Below are 24,978 nucleotides of genomic sequence, written 5' to 3' on the forward strand. Positions count from 1 at the left end.
AAATTGTTAAATTTTGAGATTTAAAACATCCCCTCTCAAGGAACTGGAACCTTCTCAAATTCTGTGAGGAGCAACACAGCGCAACATGCAAACTGATTTACGAGTACAGCAGTGAATGGCTGCACGATAGTGTGTCAAACTGGGGAGACGGAGACTGCTTAGATCGATTTTGAGCTGTTACACGTTACCCAAATGACCCGATAAGTGCAGCTTTCAAAACAAGCTTTATTCAAATTTAATTTTGCTAGTCAACATTAAATAACAGAAAGAATGGAAGTAATACAATGAATACGTTAAGGAGATAACATGCGAAGTTTCGCGATCAACAATGTCATATAAGACATCACAAATCACTAAAACGTTTCGTAAAACCATTTCATGTTTCTTCGATCTAAGGGAAGTATTAATGCATTTTTTTTTGGGGGGGGGGGGAGATTCTTTTTCACATTTAACAAGAAGTTTTCAGATTTTTACTCTTTCCTTCTGGGTTTAAATTTCACTGCCCACGTAACGTAATGTTAACATGAATGAAAATACTTTTCCGTGGATAAATCGTTGTATACCCTGGATTTGATAGGATGTCATTTTTAGATGGTAGAATACAAAAGTGGCATTCATATTAATAATATAAAAAGATCAACGTAGTATATACGAACGAAATAGGTGTGTCAGATACCAAGGTAATCTATATTGAAGGAAGAGTGGATACCTATCAGTCGTCAGAAATAAAAGTAGTTTTGTGAATTTGCTGTCAGATTGCCTCCTTGGGGCTCTGTATGTTCCCAAACAAAACGTGCCAAGGCTTCATAAATTTCTGTGGGCGCATTCAGTCGCAACATTTTGTACCCTCTGATGAACCAACGGAGTCCACATGTAGGTGTAGATATTCCCAGATCCGCGTTGTAAAAATTTCTTATCATGCAGAAACAGCCGCTGCAACTTACTGCCCACTTTTTTTATTGCTTTTTATGTGTTGATAAAGATGTCTGAAAATAGGCTGTACAATGTTACACACGTGGTATATTTAATCTGTTGTCGGATGTCTAAATTCTGTTGTAACCACATGAAAGATAATATTACCCTCACCATCTTTTTTGTGAGAGGAAGATGAGCAGTTGGGGTGGATTTATCGAAGGACGTCAACAAAACTACATACCAAAGAAGGGACTAGAGCGCGAAACCTAAGGAAAGGAAACCCCAAGGTCTACCAAAGGTCACCAAAGCACCGAGAAAGGAACAAAGAAGAAATGAAGGGGTGGGGGGGAGGGGGAAGGAAGAAAGATGGGCGGGGTTCTCCGTCCAGGGATCAGCCAGAGTCCCCGGAAGGCACTTAGTGCAATGGGGGACTTGTCACCGCCACTTACCAAAGATACGCCTCCCCCCCCTCCTCCTCCTCCTCCAACAATACCTAGGAAAGACCAGCGACACGGACACAGCAAGAGAAGCGCAGAAAAATAGAGGAAGAACATCGAGTCGAACAGAACACGCGAGAAGGGGGGAAATGTGCAAAAGAGCATGTAGGGCAAGGGCTGCAGCTCATATAACCTGTTCGGGAAAGAGGAGGCAACAGGGCGCCCTGCCAACCACTCAATGGGCCGACAATGTTGAAGAATCCTCCCTTAGAAGAGTGGTAAAAAACCCCTTCACGAATAAACCATAAAACCATATCAGCCACTGAGGCATCGCCCGACGCAGCCCGGCTAGCTGAGCACAGGCAAATTGTGCAACATCGTCAAACGGGCACTGCAATGACACTGGGGAGAATCCTCGCGGCGGAGGAGATGACCATGACTTCCGGAGTCGGTATAGGACGATGGAAGTCCTTGGGAAGGACCCGCACTGTCAAGTCTGAAGACAGGCGATTTGTTAAGTTAAAATATGTCGATAAAAATCTTAGATCAAGATCGCTAGAACTCTTTTACTGATTACTAGTTTCAGATCATTGACGGCCCATCTTCTGATCTAAAAATACGGAGAATTGCGTGAAAGAGGTGGAAGAAAGTATCATAAATTTTATATCTGATCTTCCATTCTATGAAAGATTTCAGTATAAAAATTATTACTTAATTCATCGTTTATCAGGTACCAGGCATTACACATCGACATAATTTGTAATACAGCTATTTCCTTGTAGTTGTAGCTAGCTTTGTAAGTGATACGCCCTATTTACATCCACACATGGACTGTATGATAGTTACCATTGTCAGTCTCTTTGCATTTAAACACAAAGTGTGGCAATGTGAGCACTGGAGACATGTATGGCTGAAGTTGTAAATTATATAAACGTGACGACCTACTTCAGGCAAGATTATAGATTTGTACAAGTTACGAAATGTACTTTGTATGTCTGTTTTTGTCACGATCTACAAAAATTTTCAATTTGTGCATTACAGAAGAGCGATTCTGCTTAAAAGATTATGACGATGCGTAATGCCTGGTGGCCGATACACACTGAATTAAGTAATTATTTTTATTGGTATCACAGAATGGAAGTTTAAATAAAAAATGTATGACACTACCGTTCGCTTCTTTTATCCAATTTTCTTTATCTGGAAAATATGAACGAATGCATCATTTTCATGGGTCAATACCTCGTTTTAATAAACGAACGAAGTTTACGGAAGATGAGCTCTTACGAAATATTCAACATGCAGTGGGCATTTGCCTTACCTCCAAATACTGAGTGAACAGGCCTGCTGCCCTCACTCGTGGCGAAGTATACAACTAGTTGTAGTTTATACCAGAAGTAGACTTGTCCGAAGGCTACAATGCTTTTATGTTTTTAGCGAAGAGTCTCGACTCATCTCCCAGCATTGGCAAACTCTTCCCCCAACTGCTAGTTTCATTTCCCAACACGCCACTATCCAACTAAGCGGCGAAAGATGTTGAGGCGCCTAGTGCGATCCTATTTGAAAAAGTGAATGAAAATTTGTGATTCCATCGGGCAATACTATTCTAGTAACAGAGGTAACATCTTACAGTGTCATCAATGTGCTATCCCCCACATGAAAGAACCGCCATTCACTACTGTATGAAGTCCTTATCAGCGCTTAATCTTATGAAACAATGGCAGCGAAACAAGCGATCATCCCGTTGCGTGTAACACAGAGAAAACGCAAATTTCATTTTAAAGCTGTCAGCAGATGCATAAGTCTGGGGCCACTCACAATTCAGAAATTAATCACCGTGGAATCCATGCTTTCGATTTCCAAAGAGCAGTGAGCAATTCAGATAGGTAATTGTGGAACGATGAACGGCAGGAGTCCTTCAAGAAAAGAATAAGATCCTACGGATAAATATTTCCTTCATTACCATTGCGTCATTGATCTGACAATAGCTGACGCTCGAGAATATTCAGAACCGCGATCGGCTTCCTGAACTCCAATGGAGGATGCTTCATGAATTGCACTCCATTATATTAGGTTGTATAAATCGGCCCACTTTCATAATTAGTCTTTCATGAGATCTGACAAAACCAAACTCTCTCTTGTCGATTCCAATGAACTCATTTGTATCGAGGAAACAAAATTCGAGGTATACAAACACCTAAAACCGCTTCTAATCAGTTTAAAATTCAGCTTTCAATATGAAGCTCAGGCAATAAAACTTAAAACTGCATTTGTTACCAATCAAATGGGGATACGGAACTCAGAGCTACAGTACGTACTTCTGTTCTGTTAAAACAGCGTATTGATCATTCATACGAGATTGATCGAGGAGCGCAACTAAGATGTTTTATTAATATTGTTGCTACATGAACAGCCGTAGATAATGATTAATGGTAATAGTAGTACGCTAGGATTAGAAACAGAAGTAGCGTTTCACACTGTGGCGAACTCTTTAGTGTTAAGATACCTCCCAACCGATTAAAACAATGTCGAACGGGGCCTCATACACAGGAGTATTCCCTCATATGAACTAAGATATTGAGACAGGAGTCACTACTTGCTTTCAAAGCTTTAATCCCTCCAATACCTCTCATTCATTTCCCGGACTTAACAAGGTCTCTCTTGCGTAACTTGTTGGAGCAAAGTGTGTCACGAAGGAATTACCCTCAGAGAGGTAAGGGTCCGGATTGGAATGCAATACACCGTTCGAAAAATTGTAAATATTTGGCTGGCGCTCCCAACAAATCTGCGACTCGAAAGCACTCCAGAAGTTTCACATTGGCGAATTCCCCTCGGTGCTTAAAAAACACTATAGTTAAATACAAACTCAGTAAGAATACAGTTAGTTTGGTAACTGGAAAGTAAAATTACTGTAGCTGATTCTGGACAGAAGCCACGCGCTGCCACAAAAACAAAGAAAACACAGTCTTAGACCGCGAGATTACTTACAATCGGCGACCAGTAGCGGCGGCAAGGCGCCACAAACTTACCTGAAACAAAATGAAAAATAATTAGCTCTAACGCTGAGCGGCCTTGATCCAAAGGTTCTGGAACATCCCCGCCGGCTCCACGTAAATCAGGACGGCCGCGCTGCAAAACAAAACACGTCAAGAAAACAGGTGCCATGCTCGAGAGCGTCTCATGCAAGCCAAGCGGCATGCACTGTGCATGCTGTACCTATTGCGTTAGCCGCTTACCGTATTCTTTTGTTAGTGCGCTCCGCGAGCGAACCAGCAGTCAAATACAGCTGTAACTGTGTTAAAGCCGCAGTCACAATCCATACTATGCCACCACTATTCATTACATTTAACACTGACCATTCAGACACTGCGTTAATATTTACTTATACTAGCAGGCGCGCCACGCACACACACACACACACACACACACACACACACACACACACACACACACACACAGAGAGAGAGAGAGAGAGATAGAGAGAGAGAGAGAGAGAGAGAGAGAGAGAGAGATAGAGAGAGAGAGAGAGAGAGATAGAGAGAGAGAGAGAGAGATAGAGAGAGAGAGAGAGAGAGAGAGATCTGACAATAATTTGACGCAGATTATATATATATATATATATATTTTATCGAAAATAGTGGTCAATGCTTTCGAAATGGAATTTTTTTATGTTGCCTCAGGAGCGACGTTCAATATTCAGGGATATGACGGGAACTATCATTTGGAGAAAAAAAACTTCATATGCCTTATTCCGGAAGGTTTCCATGATAGAACGCATTTAACGAACGCTGACGTTTATACTTTGCATTACTCAGTACAATATCAGGTTTATTTTACACATGTACAACAATTAATAAACTTTACAACATGCGTTTTACAAAATATCTCATGGAAAATATGTATTTTTAACACTTTCGCCTCTAAATATGATTATACACGTCACATTACAGCTGTTTTACGGTTCACAACAAATGAATGTCCCACCGTCAACTGCAATGCATACGTCTACTCCCGAGAGAACATGAGTGTCTTGCTCAGTGCCTCTGCTTGTTCCCTACTGACAATGAGACCAGCACCGTCCAGGATGTAACCAAGCAGTCCATCTCGCGTATTCACCTTTCTCTTGTTCACCTCACACATCAGTTAGGCTGATAAAAAAAACTCCGATGTCTTAAGATGTGGCGATCTTGGTGGCCAGTTAATTGTATTACCACGACCAGTCCAGGGATTAGGGTAAGAGCGGTTGAGATGTTCCCTCACGCAAAAACAAATCTACATCAAATGAGTTGTATCTGGGAAACCATTCGGAATAGGGCATATTTCAATAGAAGTTTTGCGCTTCAAATGAGATTTCCTGTCATATCCCTAAATATTAACCATTCCACGTGGTACAGCCTGTATAAAAACAGGAGACCAGAAATGCTTTATTTCCGATCTATGAGACAGTCTGATGTGGATAAGGTCTAATTTGTATGAATGTCTCAAAAATCTCACTTTTTGTGAACTAGCAAAATTCATTAACTGTTTACTTTGAATACATGCCACGAGCAATGCGTCAAGGGTAACACTTTTACGCTATTAACGCCCCTACATTTTTTCAGTACAGCTGCCCAGGCGTTTATCCCGGTCATTTGTGAACAAGTTGACGTACACCGATTTCTTTGCTGTGATTTCTCTGATGTGTTCAAATCAATTGGAAAATGCAGCAAACAGGTATAATGTATCGCTGCTTCGAAAGACATAGGGGAAAAGGCTCATAATTCGGGAACAAACATTTGGATCTATGTTGATATAAACTTATTTTTACTAGAAGATTCAGATCATTACCTTCTGTCCAACATTTCCAATTATATACATAAGAAGGGCGTTTTTAGGAATATCTACTTCCTTGTCTTGACAGGTGTTATGGGATAGAATCTTAGTGCTATTGAGTTACCACAACTGTCAATATACCGTACGCTAACAGAGTGCCTTACAGTAATCAGTATAGCAGACACATTAAAACTGCAAAATGAAGAAAAAACATGTGATCACTTTATTAACATGTACTTGCAGCATACTTTAGGCAAAAAAATTAAAAAGAACATGCAATGTTTATTTTCACATTCAAGCGACAGGAAGAAAGATACCACACAATGCACTGGCATTCCTTTCAGTGTCGACACAGTGTTCAGAAGCTAAAAAAAAAAGAAAAAAAAGCCGCCAACGATAGCCAATCATCTTTCCGTGTTTCTTATAAGCGCTCACATATCGCCATCTAAAGAGAACTACCGCGCCCAAAGAAGGAGCAACATTCCCTGAAGGAGAGAACATGAAATTAAAGAACGTGTCTATACCTTTTTAGTTCCGTTCCTCATGGTGTGTTTTGGTCTACCATACGTGTAAATCTGAAACCAGAAACATTAACGTTAAAAGTCGGTACTGGGCTCAACAACCAAAGTAGGCGCGCATTAACACACATTCAGGATAAACTAAGTAGAAACTGCCAGTAAAACTCCATTCACTTCAACTCGGAGTCACACAACACAAATCGCAAAATATGAGATTAGTTTTAGCTTAAATTATTTCTGAATAGATTTCGGGCTACACTCCAAACGAACGAGGACTGTTAAACTAAGACTGAACTTAATTCCACTGCAGTGATTACGCCATGAACTCCAGAAGGCAGCAAAACAGTATTTTGTTATCTGCTCTGACTAAATAATTCATATTCTGTATTTCAATAGTGCATTCAATAAGCAGCGTGTCACAAACCTTCGTGAACATAATTACATGGCGACAGAGGGTCGTACTCTGAGCACTCAAATGGGGAACCAATTGTCGGAAATTTAGTGGTAAGAAGACTTGCTTCTAAAACAAGAGTTTGTAGACTATGGTTAACAAAGCCGTAGTTATGTTGGTGACGCTACACTGAAAAACAATTCACAACCTTCTGTATTGTGTTTGATGATGAACACTTCGTTGTATACGATGAGCAGCAGTTCGAAAGTATTTGTCATACCGGTGTAGCGCCACCATGAGGATGCGCATCAGATTTGCTTTCAATGCACGCTGTAACGGTCGTGAGCTTAAGTTACTTTGAGACTGGGCGTGTTGGATTGATGTTAGTCAAGAAAGCCTTTAAGGCGACAAGGACGCCATTATCTACGCCTCACTGAGCTTGAAGGAGGTAGTGTAACAGTGCTATGAGAAGCAGGATGTTCCGTCTGCGATCTGCAGAAAGACTTAGCAGGACTGTAGCCACGGCACATAATTGGTGATAGCGGTAGTCACGGGAATGTACGGTCGCAGGAAGAAAGGGCTTCGGGCGGCCACATGACGCCACCGAGAGGGAAGACCATCGCTCTGGAGCGTATGGCTCTGGAGCATCGTACTGCATTGCAGCAGCGATCTGAGTACCAGTTGGCACCACAAGCACACAACGAACTGTTACAAATCGGTTAATTCAAGGACAGCTTCGAGCTAGACGCCTTCTAGCGTGCATTCTACTGACCCCTAAACCACCGCCAAGCTAGAGCTCATTGGAGGTCAGGGTGGAGACGAGAGATCTGATGAAAGCTGGTTCTGCCTCTGTGCCAGTGAGGGCCTTGTGTTGGTTAGAAGGTCTGTTGAGGACCTACACCCAACCTGTCTTCCTGTTGGGCACACTAGACTGACTCCTGGTGTTATGGTCTGGAGTGCTATTTCGTGTGACAGCAAAAGCACTCTGGAGATATCGCACGCGTCCTGACTGCAAATTGGTACGTCAATCTGGTGATTCGACCTGTTGTGCTGCCATTCACAAACCGCATTTCAGGTGGTGTTTTCCTGAAGGATAGCGCTCGCCTGCATTCTACCGTTGTAACCCAACATGCTCTGCGGAGTTTCGACATGTTGCCTTGGTCTGCTTGATCACCAGATGTGTTTCCAATCGAACGAGGACTCTAGCGTCATCTACAAACAACATTAACCGTTACTGTATTGGCCGACCAAGTGCAACAGGCATGGAACTCCATCCCACAAACTGATCCGACACCTATCTAACACAATGCACCCATGTTTGTATGCTAGCGTTCAACATTCTGCTCGTTTCGCCATTTGCTAATGTGCTAGCATAGCAAACTTGCAACAGCTTATCTCGCGCTTACATTAACCTGTGATCTTACGATGTTAACCGCTTCAATATGTTACCTATAGTGGGTTTAAAATTAGTTGCGACTTTTGACATTTGGCTCACAGGATGGGACGTGACGCCCGTTGCCTAGGTGACACCAATGGCGAGCCGACTTTTCCTACCACGCCGCCAACAGTTCGTTTGGTAAATCGCCCGTTGCCACGCCATGGCTGAACAGTACCACGTGGTGTCGCGCATTAGATACCTCTACATTCATTAGCTCTCGTTGTAAAGTGGTATTTTCTGGGGTTGAAGTGTTCTGCAGTCAAATATTGTGAACAAGTGTTTTGTGTTGGCGTTGCATTAGTAACAGTGCAACACATGTGAACACGAGATTTGTAATAAAAGTGGCTGTCCAAGAAAACTTTCACCGGCTGTGAAGATAATGTTCTGCTGCGAAATAGTCGTCCTAGTTCAGCAACAGTAATGGACAATGCACTATACCCGTCGATTGTTATGGATACACCTCGAACAACGCAGTCGGCGGAAGCTGATATTTTGTTCTGGGTACAAAAAACTGTTGCACTGGATAAAGTTGAACCTAGCATGTATAAGGCGGAGTTGCTGGAACTTTTAGTGCTGTAGCCGCGCGGAGTGGCCGCACGGTCTCAGGCGCCATGCCACAGACTGCGCGGCCTCACCCGTCGGATGCTCGAGTCCTCCCTCGGGCATGGGGGTGTGTGTTGTTGTTCTTAACGTAAGTTAAAGTAATGTGTAAGTCTAGGGATCAATGACCTCAGTAGTTTGATTCCTTAGGAATTCACACACATTTGAATATTTGTAGTGCTGTACAAACCGGAAACACGCTACCAAGTCGACGAACTGGCTAACGCTAAGAGGTACAGGTTAATCAGGGTTCCTCCGTATAATGCTTATTTAAATCTGACAATGTATCGGCCTAAGTGGAAATTAATATAGCAAAAAACAAGAAATTTACACTCCGTCAGGCTGAAATGCTGACAAAAGACGCAACTGAAAATATTACACCACAGAACTCAAAGTGTCAGGCATACCAAGAAGACGGTTCAAGAGAAATGGATCCATGAAGGACTGACGAGATTTGAGAACTACGTAGCTTCTCTTGTTGGCATGTTAAAATTTGCTTATTTTCCCAAAACACAGCATAATTTACAAACATTCATCTCCTTAACATTCTAATGAAGTTGAAATTTTAACAGAATTCTGAAACAATGTTTTATTAAACTACCAACTGGGGGCAAGGCGAGTCAATAGTTATGAGAAAGCCCAGTCTCGGTATAAAAATAAACATTTAATTTATTGTTTTACATTGTTGCAAAACCCACAGCAATTACCGTCTCATCAGCTATTGATGGTCCTCAAAAATTACATTATTTCCATTTGAAAAACGTGTAGTTGCTCGAATGTCGCGACAGACACGAAAGTTTTCGCATATTAGTCTTATGGCAAAATATTAATCACTCTTCGTGCTATCATTTGCATAAATTTCGTTTCGATATCTCGGACCGCTTATGAGATACGAGGGATTTATGAATTTTTCTCTATGACTTCTTCGCTGGGACATGCGTTGGTGATATTTTCGATATTTGAGACAATTAGCGATGTCCTTACACGTTTAAAAAATTCACATGCAACGACATGATCTAACACGCACCAAACGCAAATTCATAATGACCCCTGCCAACTTTAAGAATTTCATGCCGCAATTACGTAACATCGAAATATCACAATAATTATGACCATTAACGGAATGATATGCAGTTCATTTTGAAGCTGACGAATTATGCTACAAGATGTGCCAGAATCGGAGTTTATTACCGAACAGTTCCTTTAAAATCGTTTGAGAAAGATGGCAGATCGGTCGGTTTGCATTTTACGCCGTCAAGCAAGCCTGCCCGGCTCCGCGTCGAGCTGCTGTGACATCACCATCGGCTGATGTTCAACACTCGCTGGCAACTGCACTTCTCTCCACAAAGTCCGTACTGAACTATTCCATACTATACTATAGACGAATGTAGTCCCGAAATTACATTACTCTACAGTAATTACTTTTTCGTGCTGCAATTTCTTTCCCTCAGTGTATATGCTTGGCAATCATGGCAATCACTAAGTTTGATGCAGACTTGTACAGTATATGCCATCGATAACGGGTTTTATTCCCGAATTCCAGTCTTGCAAATACATGTGTTTCAGATGCAGCTGATGGTTTGGTTTGTGGAGGACGTTGTTGGGAGTGAACTTAGCGTACACAGGTCAGCTAAAATAATCGTTCGCGATCTCAAGGCCTTGAAACTCGTTTCCGACGCAATTAGGCATTGGCCTGCTGCCTCCGACAGTACAAAAGCCCCCTTGTAAGTTAATTCTGCCGTACTCACGTAATCCAGGAGTGGCATCCTAGCCAGTATCCAGAAATATTTTCCGGCGAAATATTCTTACGCTATAAACTGACAGTCAGCTCCCAAGGACGAGAGTTGTCTCCCATTAAATAAAATGCTGTGTCACAAAACGTGTGAATCAAGATAATTCAGGAAATTAAAAGAAAACTGGCTACGTGTGGAAGATTCTGCATTTTAAACTATCTTCCTAAACCAATCATACAATGGAACTACTACTGAAGGAACTCAAACACTACGTTCCAGCAGTAAAACTTCTACACCATTCGATTACAGCATTCCTCAATATTGTCTGCGAACAGCCTTCTCACAAATACCTTATATTAATTATGTTGCAAAATCATATCACTGGCAAATTTTGAAGATGTGGAGCGAATTGTCTGCCTTCACGAATACATCTTGATGGACTTCCTTTTACAAAAATGATGATTAATTATAAAATGGTTCAAATGGCTCTGAGCACTATGCGACTTAACTTCTGAGATCGTCAGTCCCCTAGACTTAGAACTAATTAAACCTAACTAACCTAAGGACATCGCACACATCCATGCCCGAGGCAGGATTCGAACCTGCGACCGTAGCGGTCGCTCGGTTCCAGACTGTAGCGCCTAGAACCACACAGCCACTCCGGCCGCCGATGATTAATTATACACAGATAAGCATACAAACAGAGCTCGCTATCTTAAAGCAGAAAACGTCCAATATTTCAAAGAGTATTGTAGTTATGGTAACCATCTGGGTAAGTCTTTGTACTGAACATTCAATTCTAATGAAGATAAAAGTGTTATATACGAGGTGAGTGAAAGTCAAATACGAATTCTCCCTCCTCCCTCTCCTCTTTAATTTCTCGAATTAAGCTGAGTAGGATATATACTCTGTATGTACTCTTGTTGACAGCGATGCTAGTGAGACTGAAGACGGGCATAGTTTCCACAGATTTCCTTTATAAATGATGATATTTTTGTGCCTAAGGAAGTTTGGACAGAGAACTTTTAACCGCAGTAACACAGCTTCTCTGAAAAGGCAATGGGCTAATTTGTCGCTAGATGTACTTCCTATCTCCTATGGGTATTCAATCACCACAAATCCGTTTCTTGCTGTTTGAATAAGACTTACAGAGCAGGTAAACTACATGTTTCAGCAATATCTTAATATGCCCTTGAGTACAACACATAGAAACTTCAACCGTGTTAAACTGTCGGAAAATTCTTCTTTAGAATGTTTTTCAATTCTCGCGACACAATGGCTTTAAACTCTGTTATTTCGTCAAAGCTTTGCCCGTTAAAGAATTTCTGGACTTTGTCGGTACATGGTATGCTCGTATTGATGACATTAAGCCTCGTGAACTATAAAAAATTTTCCAGAAAAGAATCGTCCGTGTTTAATAGTTCAGCCAAGTCAAGGCATCTGTCTACGCGTCGTTGCTTTTGTTCGGGTGTCAAGGTGTGCGGTAAAAATCTTGGCACACTCATTCCTCTCTTCAAAACATTCTGGAGAATATCCTGAACACCTGATTCAGCGATCTGTGACACCACAACGTCGACACGCCACGATCACACGTCGACTACGTGCTATACAGTAGCAGTAAAATCATAATTTTTTGACAGACGATGTATGTATAAATGTGTATCAGAAATCCTGACTAAGTAAGGCATTGCCGCGCGGGGGTAGCCGTGCGGTTTTGGGCGCCTTGCCACGGTTCGCGCAGCTGCCCCCGAGGGAGGTTCGAGTCCTCCCTGGTGTGTGTGTGTGTGTGTGTGTGTGTGTGTGTGTGTGTGTGTGTGTGTGTGTGGTTGTTGTTGTTGTTGTTGTTGTTGTTGTAAGTTAGATTAAGTAGTGTGTAAGCCTACGGGTCGATGACCGTCGCAGTTTGGACCTAGAGGAACTTACTACAAATTTCCAAAAAGGAGGGAATTATCGGTTGGATAACTAGATTTCAAAATGTAATCAACATTTTTTGTATACAGGATGTTTGGAAATTCCCCTTACAACATTCTACGACTTCTAGAGGAAGTGAGTACTAATATTTTGAATAGGGTCCCTTCTATGACGTATTCAATTCAGGTGTGCTTGTTCTGGTATGCAGTTGGGTAAATAGAATGACTTGTACTATGTCCGTCACCTCATGTCACTAATCTGTCTTGCTGCGAGACCTACTTAAAGCCTGTGCGCCTACGATACAGTGAGAACATGGTTCGCTACACATGTTTGTGTATTCCAAACATGCTCCTTGTGTATGGCGAATCTCGAGGTAACGGAAGAGCTGGCAGTTAACTGTATCACGGACATTTTCCGCAACTTAGCACGCCGTCGCACAAATTTTTGGCCAATTTACGCAGCGACTCCGAGAAACAGGTACCTTCACCGTGAGGAGGCAGGACTGTGGTGCTCCACGGAAAAGCCGCACGCCCGAATCTGAAGATGTACATCACGTTGAATAGAACCAGTCAACGAATATTCGAACAACTGCTCGTGCAATGGTGTTAGTCACAGTATCGTCTGGGACATTCCGCGCGGGCAACAATTACATCCGTACCACTTGCATAGGGTACACGGTATGATCCAGCCCATTTTCCAAAACGGACTGCCTACTACACACTGTTCCTGCACCGCTGCATCGGCACATCCGATTCCACGTCGAGTTCTGTTCACAGATGGATCTAAGTTCACTATGGACTGTGGTCTGTATTCGCGAAATAGCCATGTATGGATACACGAAAACCATCGTGCCATTCATTTTCACGGATTTCAGTACCTCTCTGTAGGCAGATTTTCTGGACGGTCACGTAATTAGTTCATAACCCCTTCCACTTAGGCTAATTGGTCCTGCATAATTCATCTTCCTACATAATTTATTGGACCCGTTCCTGGTACCTGCGCCACCGAATGTACTTCAGGAAATGTGGTTTCAGCATGATGGTGCGCCGTGTCACTTCTCAAGTGCGGTTCGGAGACGTCTCAGCAGACGATATAGTGAAAGGTGGATAGGCCGAGGTGTTTCAACCGCGTGGCCACTGCGATCGCTGGATTTAATAACTCCGAAGACTAGTTCTTGTGCGGTGGTATGCGAAGTGTAATTTATGAGTCTACTGTAGATACAGAGGAAGGTTGTCAGCTAGCACGAGTTCTGGCCGCTGCACTAGAAACTGAAGAGACACTAGGTGGGATGGAGAGAGTGTCGACAATATGCTTCGTAGGTACAGTATCTGCAACAAAATCGGTGGTTGCTACATCGAGCAGGTGTAGTAATGCATGAGTACTTTTCTATATGTACCGGCTTTCTTTCTTTCTTTTCTTTCTTTCTTTCACTGGTGCCATGTCCCGCGCTGGCGCAGGGTCGACATTGTTAGGAACCGATTTGGAAATGTTAGGTAAAGGGGTGGCCGGATGCCCTTCCTGCCGCCACCCCGTACCTCCCGGGACGGAATTAAGAGTACCCCTGCCGTCTGCGTCTAGTGTAATTCATGGAATAGTGCGAACATGTTCAGAGGTCAGCGAGTCGTGTAACTGAGGCGGAATGTGGGACCAGCCGGTACGCACCTCGCGGGATGTGGAAAACCGCCTAAAAACCTCATCCAGGCTGGCCGGCACACCGACCGACGTCGGTAATCCGCCGGGAGGATTGGATCCGGGGCCGGTGCGCCTACCCGAGTTCAGGAAGTAGCGCATTGGCGCTCTCGGTTAACCTGGCGGTTCCTTCTCTATACGTACAGTATGCTGGATTATTTTTTGTTTAGGAATAATGTAAACACATAATGTTTAAATGATAATACAAACAAATGCGTTTAAATGATGAACGGATGTTGCGTAATGTTTTCTTTACAATTATTATCTAATAATTGTACTGTGTCACGCGTAATTCAATTCCTCAAGCAGAACTGGAGGAGTTAAACATATGCATTGAAGCCGTCGTAGAACGGAAACGGTACTTTTCCGGACATGGGTTCCTATTTTATGTACTCACTCTCTCTCTCTCTCTCTCTCTCTCTCTCTCTCTCTCTCTCTCTCTCTCCAAGTCCTAGAAATTTGTAATGAGAATTTCGGAACACATTATATGGAACAAAGTGCCCCCCCCCCCCCCCCGGTTGGCCACGCGGTCTAACGCACGGCTTTCCGGACGGGAAGAAGCGCCTGGTCCCCACCACGAATCCGCCCGGCGGACTTGGGTCGAGGTCCGGTGAACCGGCCAGTCTGGATGGTTTTTAGGCGGTTTTCCATTTGCCTCAGCGAAAGCGGGCTGGTTTCCCTTATTCCGCCGCAGCTACACTACGTCGGCGATTGCTGCGCAAACAAGTTCTCCACATACGCGTACACCACCATTACTCTACGACGTAACCGTAGGGGTTACACTGGTCTGGTGTGAGACGTTCCCTGGGGGGTCCACCGGGGGCCGAAGCGCACAATAACCCTGGGTTCGGTGTGGGGCGGCGGAGGGGTGAAGTGGATCGCGGTAGTCGTCGTCGGGTTGTGGACCACTGCGGCTGCGGCGGGGACGGAGCCTCTCCGTCGTTTCTAGGTCCCCGGTTAACATACAATACAATACAATACAATATGGAACAAAACATCAACACATTGTTAGTAAAGTAAAGCTCAAGTATTCCATATATTTAAATATTACTTCACGAATAGCTTATTGTGGTACCAAGAAACCAACTAGAGTGTGGGTCTAGAGAGCAGGTAACCTGAACTTATATACTTCAAAACAGGCCATTAATCTGTTATTTTCTCGCCAAAACTGGCGAGGTTAAGAGCTTAAGTCTATGCTCCTCATCGAAAGTCCCTTTGCGTCACTACAGAGCAACTGTGTAACTGTAGTGAACAAAAATAGCGAAGAAACTACCTTGAAAGTACTATCACATGAAAATTGTGAAAGAATATTGTTAATCTGAGGTGAGTACGTAAGCACAAATAATTTTCCACGTTTTGGGAGTATGCTGTCGGGCGCACTTTAAACATTCGGTGAGTGGCAATTTGTGGTGAGCAGATTAACAAGCAGAATGCGCACGCCGGTATTCCAGCAGACAAGCGTGCCACCGGTCTGTCGATAATTGAGACGAGCGGAGCGGCTTGGTCCGACGAGCCATGTAATGATAATTTAGTGATCCGCTGGCGCTGCAGCGCGCCGCCCCACTGCAGAGCCATCGATCGGGCACCTAGCAGTTTTAGCAGTCTGGAGCGGCAGCACGCTAGCCGAACCCCATACCTATGGCCGTCCGTGGGAGGACCAGCTTAAGCGACTGAGGGTTTTTTTTTTTTTCGGGGTTATCTTTCAGTCGCAGCCACGGAACATGCAAGTATAGAGCCCTGAACCTCCAAACCGAAACGAGAGAGAGCAGCCACTGGAAATAACAGCCTTTTCTTGCTGCCGCATGCACTCTGTAGATCAGTTCCGTCTTCAATTAGAATGCTTATTTCTACAAGTAGTAACAGATCTGATTCATTAATAAACCGTGTAATTATTTCTTCGAGTGGAAACCAGTGGCTAAATCTCACATCGGTTCTTGGAACGACCTAACTGTAGTAGAGCTAGTGATATTCTGGCGTTTCACGTCAGGGAAAGGTGAAAGATAGTTTATAAGGCTACTGGAAGCAAAAATGGAGGGAAGCAGGGGAACTGTAACAAACGGTTCGTACCCTACAATAAACACGATTTGAAACTTCACTTAATACACGATTTGAAACTTCACTTAATAAACACTGCGCCAACGCGTATTTCTTCTTTAATTACGTAATATGGGTTAATTTAAATATGAGGTGTATCAAGCTCTGATTCGCTGACAAAATGAAGAGGCTCTGTAGGAAGATGTTCCCAACTAAAACACTTTCCGTGTGGCACTACTGCTTCCCAATAACCAATCTCAAGACCCGCGCATTCTTTCAGCCTTACGTGCAGAAAGTGCTTACGTGAGCGCGATTTTCCGCATTCCACCACGAGAAATTTCGTGCTGGAAGTGGGGGGGAGGGGAGAAACGCAGAATCAGATCGTGAGTTCTGTTTGTTTATGCTAGAAACATTAGTACTCTTTGTTACTGCTGCAACTGCATTAATGGATGATGAGACCCCCGCTCGCCCCTCCTCTCTCCCCCTCCCACCACACACAGGAACTATGCGAAGTATTACACGTTTTCAACAGGCTCAGGAACCTTTTATGTTACCTGGCGGTAATCGTGTACTCATCAGAACCTACAGCAAGGATTGATAAACAATTTCACATGTAATTGGATAAGCATTCTGACCATTACATACATTTACATTAACGTTGGATTAACGAACAGCCACGTGGCACCGTAACTAGTCACGCAAATTTAGTTTATTTTATCATTCTGAGACGTTCAAGTGTGTTTCTGGGCTGCTACCCTGTTTTAGGGACTATTAAAGTGAACACAAAGCTGAATTACTATCCTACCAGTGCCCCAAACTTTGAACACTAACTATTATTATTATTATTATTATTATTATTAGTAGTAGTAGTAGTAGTAGTAGTAGTAGTAGTATAGCACGACACTCCCAACATATCGGCAGGTAGCTTTTCAAAATACAGGACAATATCTTCAGTACTCATTCAATTAGATTTATTCGACGGCAGTGTGGATCATATCGTCTTAAGAAAAGAAAAAGTTAATTTCCACCATTTTCTTCTCCAACTTACCTAGAAATCGCAGCTTCAATGTTATCCGATGCAACGAAAAACTTACTATTTTTCTTTATAACAGTCTGAACTGACTACGTAGAATAATTGCAGTTTCCTTGCTCGATTCACTGTGCCCGACGCCCAGGTGTGGAGGAACCTAGCTCTATAGGAGCGTTGCCTGCAAGTGTGATTTACGACACTGCAACAGCGCAGCGAGAACGTATATGTACCAGAACGAAACGGGACGGGGCTCCTGCACAGTACACACACGGAAATGTGGACACGAAAGAACGTCCCACCCTCACGTTCTGCGTTTCACGGGACTGACACCAGTCTCGAGAAAATGCTTGCGTAAGTTACAGAACTCTTGCTGGTAAGAAGTGATACGAGGTGTATCTTTACAACCGTCCAGGGTGGAAATACCTCGTCAACCACCACCACCACCACCACCACCACCACACTGAATTTATCAGCAATAGTCACTCTACTCTTCCTTCTCAATCTCCCTTCTAAAATCGTCCTCTTCAATCTTTGACTTCATATATGCGAAGCCCAGTGCAACTCCTAATGCTTTAAAACTCTCGTAGATCCGTTTTTACTGTCATGGGAGTCAGTACTACGACGTCACTTATTCCGCACACCTATTCTATTATTAGAACTCTACAATAACGTTCTGTGTCTAACCCTTCTGTATCAGAACTTACATTTTTCCGTACTGGTTCTGTTTTTCATGTCTTGCTTCCATAAAACACTGAAATATAATTTCGCTTGTTGCCACCCCGCAGCATTTGCTGGAAACCCCCCCACCTCTCTCTCTCTCTCTCTCTCTCTCTCTCTCTCTCTGCTGCAGCTGCTGTATCATCTCCAAATCTTGAGTATTTTCTCCACAATGCACCTCAACAGTATTCCGAAAATTTATCCTTTGCTTCATCTAACCCTTTCTGTAGCAGGCATCAAAACAGAACAGATGATGACATCAGGAATCCCATTACTTTCTATTTTTAACTTGTCCAGACTTCAAATCACTATTTTCTCTACAAATATCTCATACGATTTTATGCACAAGTATTTCAATATGTTGTAAAGTTTCTGCCTATCTGTCAAAAGTATTTTCGAGATTCGCAAAACCTTTAGCTTATTTCAGATAAACGATATTACCTGTCACGAAGTAAGTTAGTTAGTTAGTCTCGTTGTATCTTAAATATATACACTGAGATGACTAGGTAGTGTGATAGCGATACGCACATATACAGAGGGTGGTAGTATAGTGCACACAAAGTGTAAAAAGGCCGTGCAATTGCGGAGCTGTCATTTGTTCTGTAAGTGATTCATGTGAAATGGTTTCCGACGTGGTTATGGCCGCACGATGGGAATTAACAGACTTTGAATGCGGAATAGTTGTTGGATCTAGCCAAATCGGATATTCCATTTGGGAACTCGTTAGGTAATTCAATATTCCTAGAGCCAGAGTATAGAGTGTGTGTGTGTATGTGCGCCGAGATTACCAAATTTCTGGCATTATCTCTTACCACGAGCAACGTAGCGGCCGACGGCCTTCACTTAACGACCGAGAGCAGCAGCGTTTGTGTAGAGTTGTCAGTGCTAACAGGCAAGCAACACTGTGAGAAATAATCGCAAAAATCCATGTGGGATGTACGACGAAACTATCCGTTACGAAAGTTCAGCGAAATCCGGTGTTAATGAGTTACAGCAACGACCGACCGACCGACGCGAGTGTCCTTGTTAACAGCCGAAAGTCGCCTGAAGCGCCTGTCTTGGGCTCGTGACCATATTTCTCGGACCCTACACGACTGGGATGACCTTGGCCTGGTCAGGTAGGTCCAGATTTCAGTTGGTAACAGCTGACAGTAGGGTTCAAGTGTGGCGCAGACCCTACGAAGTTATGGACCCAGGTTGTTAACGAGGCACTGTGGAAGCTAGTGGAGGCCCCATAATGGTATGGAATGGACTTTATACTTTTTTATGTTCGGCTACTTTGAGACTATTTGTAGCCATTCGCAGACTTCATGTTCCCAAGCAACGAGGAAATTTTTATGGATGACAAAGCGCCAAGTGACCGGGCCACAACTGTTCGGGAATGGTTTGAAGAACATTATGGACAATTCGAGCGAATTAATTGGCCAACCCGATCGTCCAACGTGAATAACATCAGCAGGCGAGTTCGTGCACAAAATCCTGCACCAGTAACACTTTCGTAACTACGGGCGGCTGTCGAGAAACCATTGCTTTATACTTCTGCATTGAACTTCCAATGGACTTCCAATGGACTTGAGTCCATGCCACGTCGAATTGCTGCACTACGCCGTGCAAAAAGGGGTCCGCCGCAATATTAGGAGGTATCTCATGACTTTTGTCACCTCAGTGTAAATCTCCGTCAATGTCAGGAGGTAAAACATTGTTTACGCCTCCTGATGATTGTGCAAGAGTCAATGGACTCCAGTCTAATCGTGAAACGTAGTGCGTCACCAGGTGAGAGAAACGTTGTTGCGGTCTTCAGTCCGAAGTCTGGTTTGATGCAGCTCTTCATGTAACAATACCCTGTGTAAGCCTCATCGTCTCCGTATAACTACTGCAACGTACTAAATCTGCTTACTGTATTCATCTTGTGGTCTCCCTGCACGATTTTTATCACCACACTTCCCTCGAACATTAAATTGGTGATCGCTGGACGTCTCAGAACGTGGCCTATAAACCGATCCTTTCTTCTAATCAAGTTGTGCCGCAGCTTCCTTGTCTCCCAAAGTCTATTCAGTACCTTATTTGTTACGTAACTGACCCATCTGTTCTTCAGCATTCTTCTGTAGTAACACATTTTGAAAACTTCTATTCTCTGTATCTGAACTGTTTATCGTCCATGTTTAATTTCCATAGAAGACCACACTCCATACAAATACTTTCAGAAAGGACTTCCTAACACTTGAATCTATGTTAGATGTTAAATTTTTCTTCTTCAGAAACGCGTTTCTTACCAATGCAAGTCTACACTTTCTTTTTCTGCCCCAACTGCAAATCTCATCTACTTCTTTACGTGTCTCATTTACTAATCTAATTCCATCAGCACCACCTGATTTAATTCGACAGAGTATCAAAATCTCAAATTTCCTCAAGCAATCGAGGCGCCATCTCCATCATACGTGGGCTGGACGGAGGAAGAGGGGCGCTGCCGAGTGGACGATAGTCGGTTAGCTTTGGCTGGGCCGCTTGCTCCGCTGAGCTGGTATGCGGCACTCCAGACAGCCGCTTTCCCCTTCTTACCGCACTGCACTCACTCAGTGACCAGCCAGCGTCTGGCCACGGAGACGTGACTCACCCGGCATACGTGACCAGGCGACCCGGCACTAACAAAAACCTCCCGGCCGCCCCGCCAACCGGGTCACCGCCCTCATCTACCTAGCGCCGCAACGGCGCCGTCTTACAGTTCGACCTACCTACACTCTCTCTTCCAGCCTACTCTTCCTTCTCTAAACCGTGCGACTGATGTTCGTGCTGAATCAATAGCGTTCAGTATTGCTACCCTGAACGGTCCAAGTCGCCACTGCATTTCACCCGTAGTATTACGAGCAGAAGTGAAAAAGGAATCACAGGCAGCAATAATCTAAAGTAACTATGTGAAATCTACCATCTCCGTGGTCGGTAGTTGGACGGCGACATCTATGATCATATATGTATGCGACTTTGAAGAGGTCTTTGTAGCCATACAGTTTCAATTGAATAGCTATGATTGTATTTAACCCCTATACTAGCTTAGGATAAACAGTAAGTAAGCAGGCAACGGCCAGCTCAATTAGCTAAGTGTACATACTCCAGAATATTAAAAATGTCAGACCTGAAGACACGTTAGAAGAAAAAACTGTTAAAACAAAAAGGCTATGACCTTGCTTCAAGAATCCAAAAGTTCATTCTCTTTTCGCAACAGCTGTAAAAACGGCCAATGGTCAGGCAATTTGTGTCACGCACTGTTTCACCGTATGACGTAATTATGTCTACGATTGGCAAAGGTAACATATTACGGGTGGACTAACCTTCCTCCAATCCTACAATTGTGAAATGGTTTTAGAAATGGGAAGCTAGCTGTGCTCTGTTCTATGATGCAAAGTTCATTAGCCGGCATATGTGTACCGCTTACTTTAACCTTGATAAGATAGATTAAGGAAAGGCTTTTACGTTTCTAGCATTTGTAGACTTAGAGAAAGCTTTTGACAATGTTGATCGGAATATTCTCTTTCAAATTCTGAAGGTGGCAAGGGTAAAATACAAGGAGCGAAGGCTATGTAGAATTTGCACAGAAACCAGATAGAAGTTCTAAGAGTCGAGGGACATGAAAGGGAAGCAGTGGTTGAGAATGGAGAGTGGCAGGGTTTTAGTCTATCCCTGATCTGTATATTGAGTAAGCAGTAAAGAGAGAGAGAAAAAAAAATTGGAGTACAAACCAAAATCGATGGAGAAGAAATAAAAGCTTTGAGGTTTACCAATGACACTGCAATTTTGTCAGAGACAGCAAAGGACTTGGAAGAGCAGTTGAACGGAATGGACGGTATTTTGAAAGGAGGATACAAGATGAACATCAACAAAAGCAAAACGAGGATAATGGAATGTAGTCAAATTAATTCCGGTTATGCTGCGGGAATTAGAAAATGACACACTCAAGATAGTAAATGAGTTTTGCTATTTGGGAAGCAAAATAACTGATGATGGTCGAAGCAGAGAGGATATAAAATGTAGACTGGCAATGGCAAGGAAAGCGTTTCTGAAGAAAAGGAATTTGTTAACATCGAGTGTAGATTTAAGTGTCAGAAAACCTTTTCTGAAACTCCATATGGAGTGTGGCCATGTATGGAAGTGAAACATGGACGATAAAAACTTTGGACAAGAAGAGAATAGAGCTTTCGAAATGTGGTGCTACAGAAGAATGCTGAAGATTAGATGGGTAGATCACGTAACTAATGAGGTACTGAACAGAAATGGGGAGAAGAGGAATTGTGGCACAACTAGACTAGAAGAAGGGATCGGTTGGTACATGTTCTGAGGCATCAAGGGATCACCAATATAGTATTGGAGGCCCGCGAGGAGGGTAGAAATCGTAGAGGAAGACCAAGAGATGAATACACTAAGCAGATTCAGAAGGTAGGCTGCAGTAGTTTCTTGGAGGTGAAGAAGCTTGCACAGGATAAAGTAGCGTGGAGAGCTGCATCAAACCAGTCTCTGGACTAAAAATAACTACTATCTCCCTTCAGGAGGATTCCGTATTTACCATATAGCTCCTAGAGGACACCTTCGAATTCAGTAAAGAAAGGCACTCCTGAAGCACGAGAGATAGTCATAGTAAATAAATATTTCAATTACCACGTAACAGATGCAGTTCATTATTTTAACAAAATCAGCTCCATACTGACATTAAAAAAACGCCCGGCGGCTAAAGGTTTCGCATTTAGGCAAAATAGGTGAAACAATCTTTTTCACAAATAACTTACATTCCACATTAACTCTAAAAACTATTACTATACCTCTTAATACTTGTGGACCCCATCTTGCGATTTACGAAAATCTCAACCGTCCAAAACGCCATGATCTGTTTACTTCGTTCCTCCGGACACTACTACTGCCAACTGCAGAAGTCCACGGGCTATTCCGTCACTATCTCGGGTACAAAACAACTCCCGATAACTGTAGCATTAGCCTTTCAGTCTTTCAGCGCTGAATTCATCATTCTGCTAATTCCATTCTTCGGCTTGGTGCTGCATTAGCACCAGCTCTCGTTCCTATTACTTATACCACAAAATTCAAGGTAGCCTACGTGAGTCAGGAAACTATTCTGCGTTCTCTGGAAGTCCCAGACTCTTATCGAAATGTCAACATAACTCTACTTAAGACAACACACCTCTAAAGTTGAGGAGGCTACAGCCTGCATCTTGTGCGGAGCACTGATAGCATAACTCGAATGCAAAAATCTCTAGAGCAGCCGTCTCCCACGTAACACAGAAGTTTGAACAAAAAACCTTGATGTTTTAAAGAATTTTATTTATTGATGTATATCAACGTTACCCTTTACAAAACAGTCCCCATTAGATGTTGCACCCGTACGCCATCGCCTTCTCTATCTCCAAAACAGTTCCGAAATTCTATCTCTGGGATGGCTTTTATCTGTCACAGCGATCCCTTTTTTAACCTCTCTACGCATGTAAAACGACGGCCATTTAAAGTTTTCTTTGTTTCTGGAACAAAAAAGCGTCGCATAGAGCTGTGTCTGCCGAATGTGCAGGCTGGAGCATCATTACAGTAATTTTTGTACCAAAAATTCACGAACACGCGCAAGGTATATAAGTGTGATAAGTTACGTTATCTGCTGCAAAAAGACATAAATCCCGATTTTTTTTCTTCTGAGCCCCACACTGCTTCACTCAAACGATGTTTTAACTTCAGTCCTCCTTACTGACCGTTCGACCTTATGTCACGAACTAATGCTGCACGAGATGTCATTAAAATAACAGTGAGCATACTCTCCCCATTTGACCACAAATTTCAATATTTTTTCGGTCTTTCCGATTAAGAAGTCCACGGGCTATTCCGTCACTATCTCGGGTACAAAACAACTCCCGATAACTGTAGCATTAGCCTTTCAACCGTCCAAAACGCCATGATCTGTTTACTTCGTTCCTCCGGACACTACTACTGCCAACTGCAGTTCGACATTCATATCCGTAAAACCCATGTTTCAACATTTTTTATGACACGTTTCGGGACGCTGTTGACGTCATTTAGGGTCTCTTGCAACTTGCATTCGCCAGTGTTTCAACAACTTTACAATGGACTTTACTGTCATACTTCAGATATCCATAACAGCCGAATACATTTAATGTCATGATCCAACTGCTATTTCAACATCGTCAGCGACTTCTCTGACACAGATCGGACCATCGTTCACAGCAATTTCTTTCACTTTTCCCCGATTTCAACGGCACGTGGTGAGCAGGGGTGTCCAGGTGTCTCGCCATCTTCTGTCTTCTCACGGCCTTCTTCAAAACACTTGACGCCTTTGTATTACTTTTTTTTTTTTGTTTTTTAAATCTCATTTTGTTCGCTTTTGTTCGTTGCATCTGTTCGGAGCGGATGTCGCAAGACAACTGTTTTAAGTTCGTTATTGATCGATTAACTCAGTTTTTTTTTATTTATTACAGAGGGCACGTAACCCTCTGACCGAACACGCTTAGCTACCGTGCAGGCTGAGTATTACTCAATGCTGACTCATCAAAATCAATATTCAACTCTTCTAAAACGTTGTTGCACTGTATTACGTTATTAACGACAAAATTTATTACATATTCTCTGATATATATCTGTATAAAATAAATAACTACCGATAGAACATAAAAATCTAACATCATTTAAAGCTGATAACAGACTGAACATCAGAAATAGATAACCCAGTACAGGTAGTTTTCGGACATCTTTAAC

The 24,978-nt window shown here is 43.0% G+C and overlaps 1 protein-coding gene across 2 annotated transcripts in view; it reads right to left on the reverse strand.

Moving 5' to 3' along the window:
- The window catches only part of LOC126171387 (nuclear receptor-binding protein homolog), a 456,634-nt gene that overhangs the window by 152,758 nt on the left and 278,898 nt on the right, over positions 1 to 24,978 (reverse strand). Inside the window, exon 2 of one of the 2 annotated variants that reach the window (XM_049920795.1) lies at positions 6,686 to 6,736. The exons of the other annotated variant lie outside the window; for it this stretch is intronic. Coding sequence (XP_049776752.1) covers positions 6,686 to 6,736 — 51 coding nt within the window. The remainder of the gene's footprint in view (positions 1 to 6,685; positions 6,737 to 24,978) is intronic. 2 annotated transcript variants of the gene reach the window in all.

This window comes from Schistocerca cancellata, chromosome 1 (assembly GCF_023864275.1).
Source record: "Schistocerca cancellata isolate TAMUIC-IGC-003103 chromosome 1, iqSchCanc2.1, whole genome shotgun sequence".
Classification (NCBI taxonomy): domain Eukaryota; kingdom Metazoa; phylum Arthropoda; class Insecta; order Orthoptera; family Acrididae; genus Schistocerca; species Schistocerca cancellata.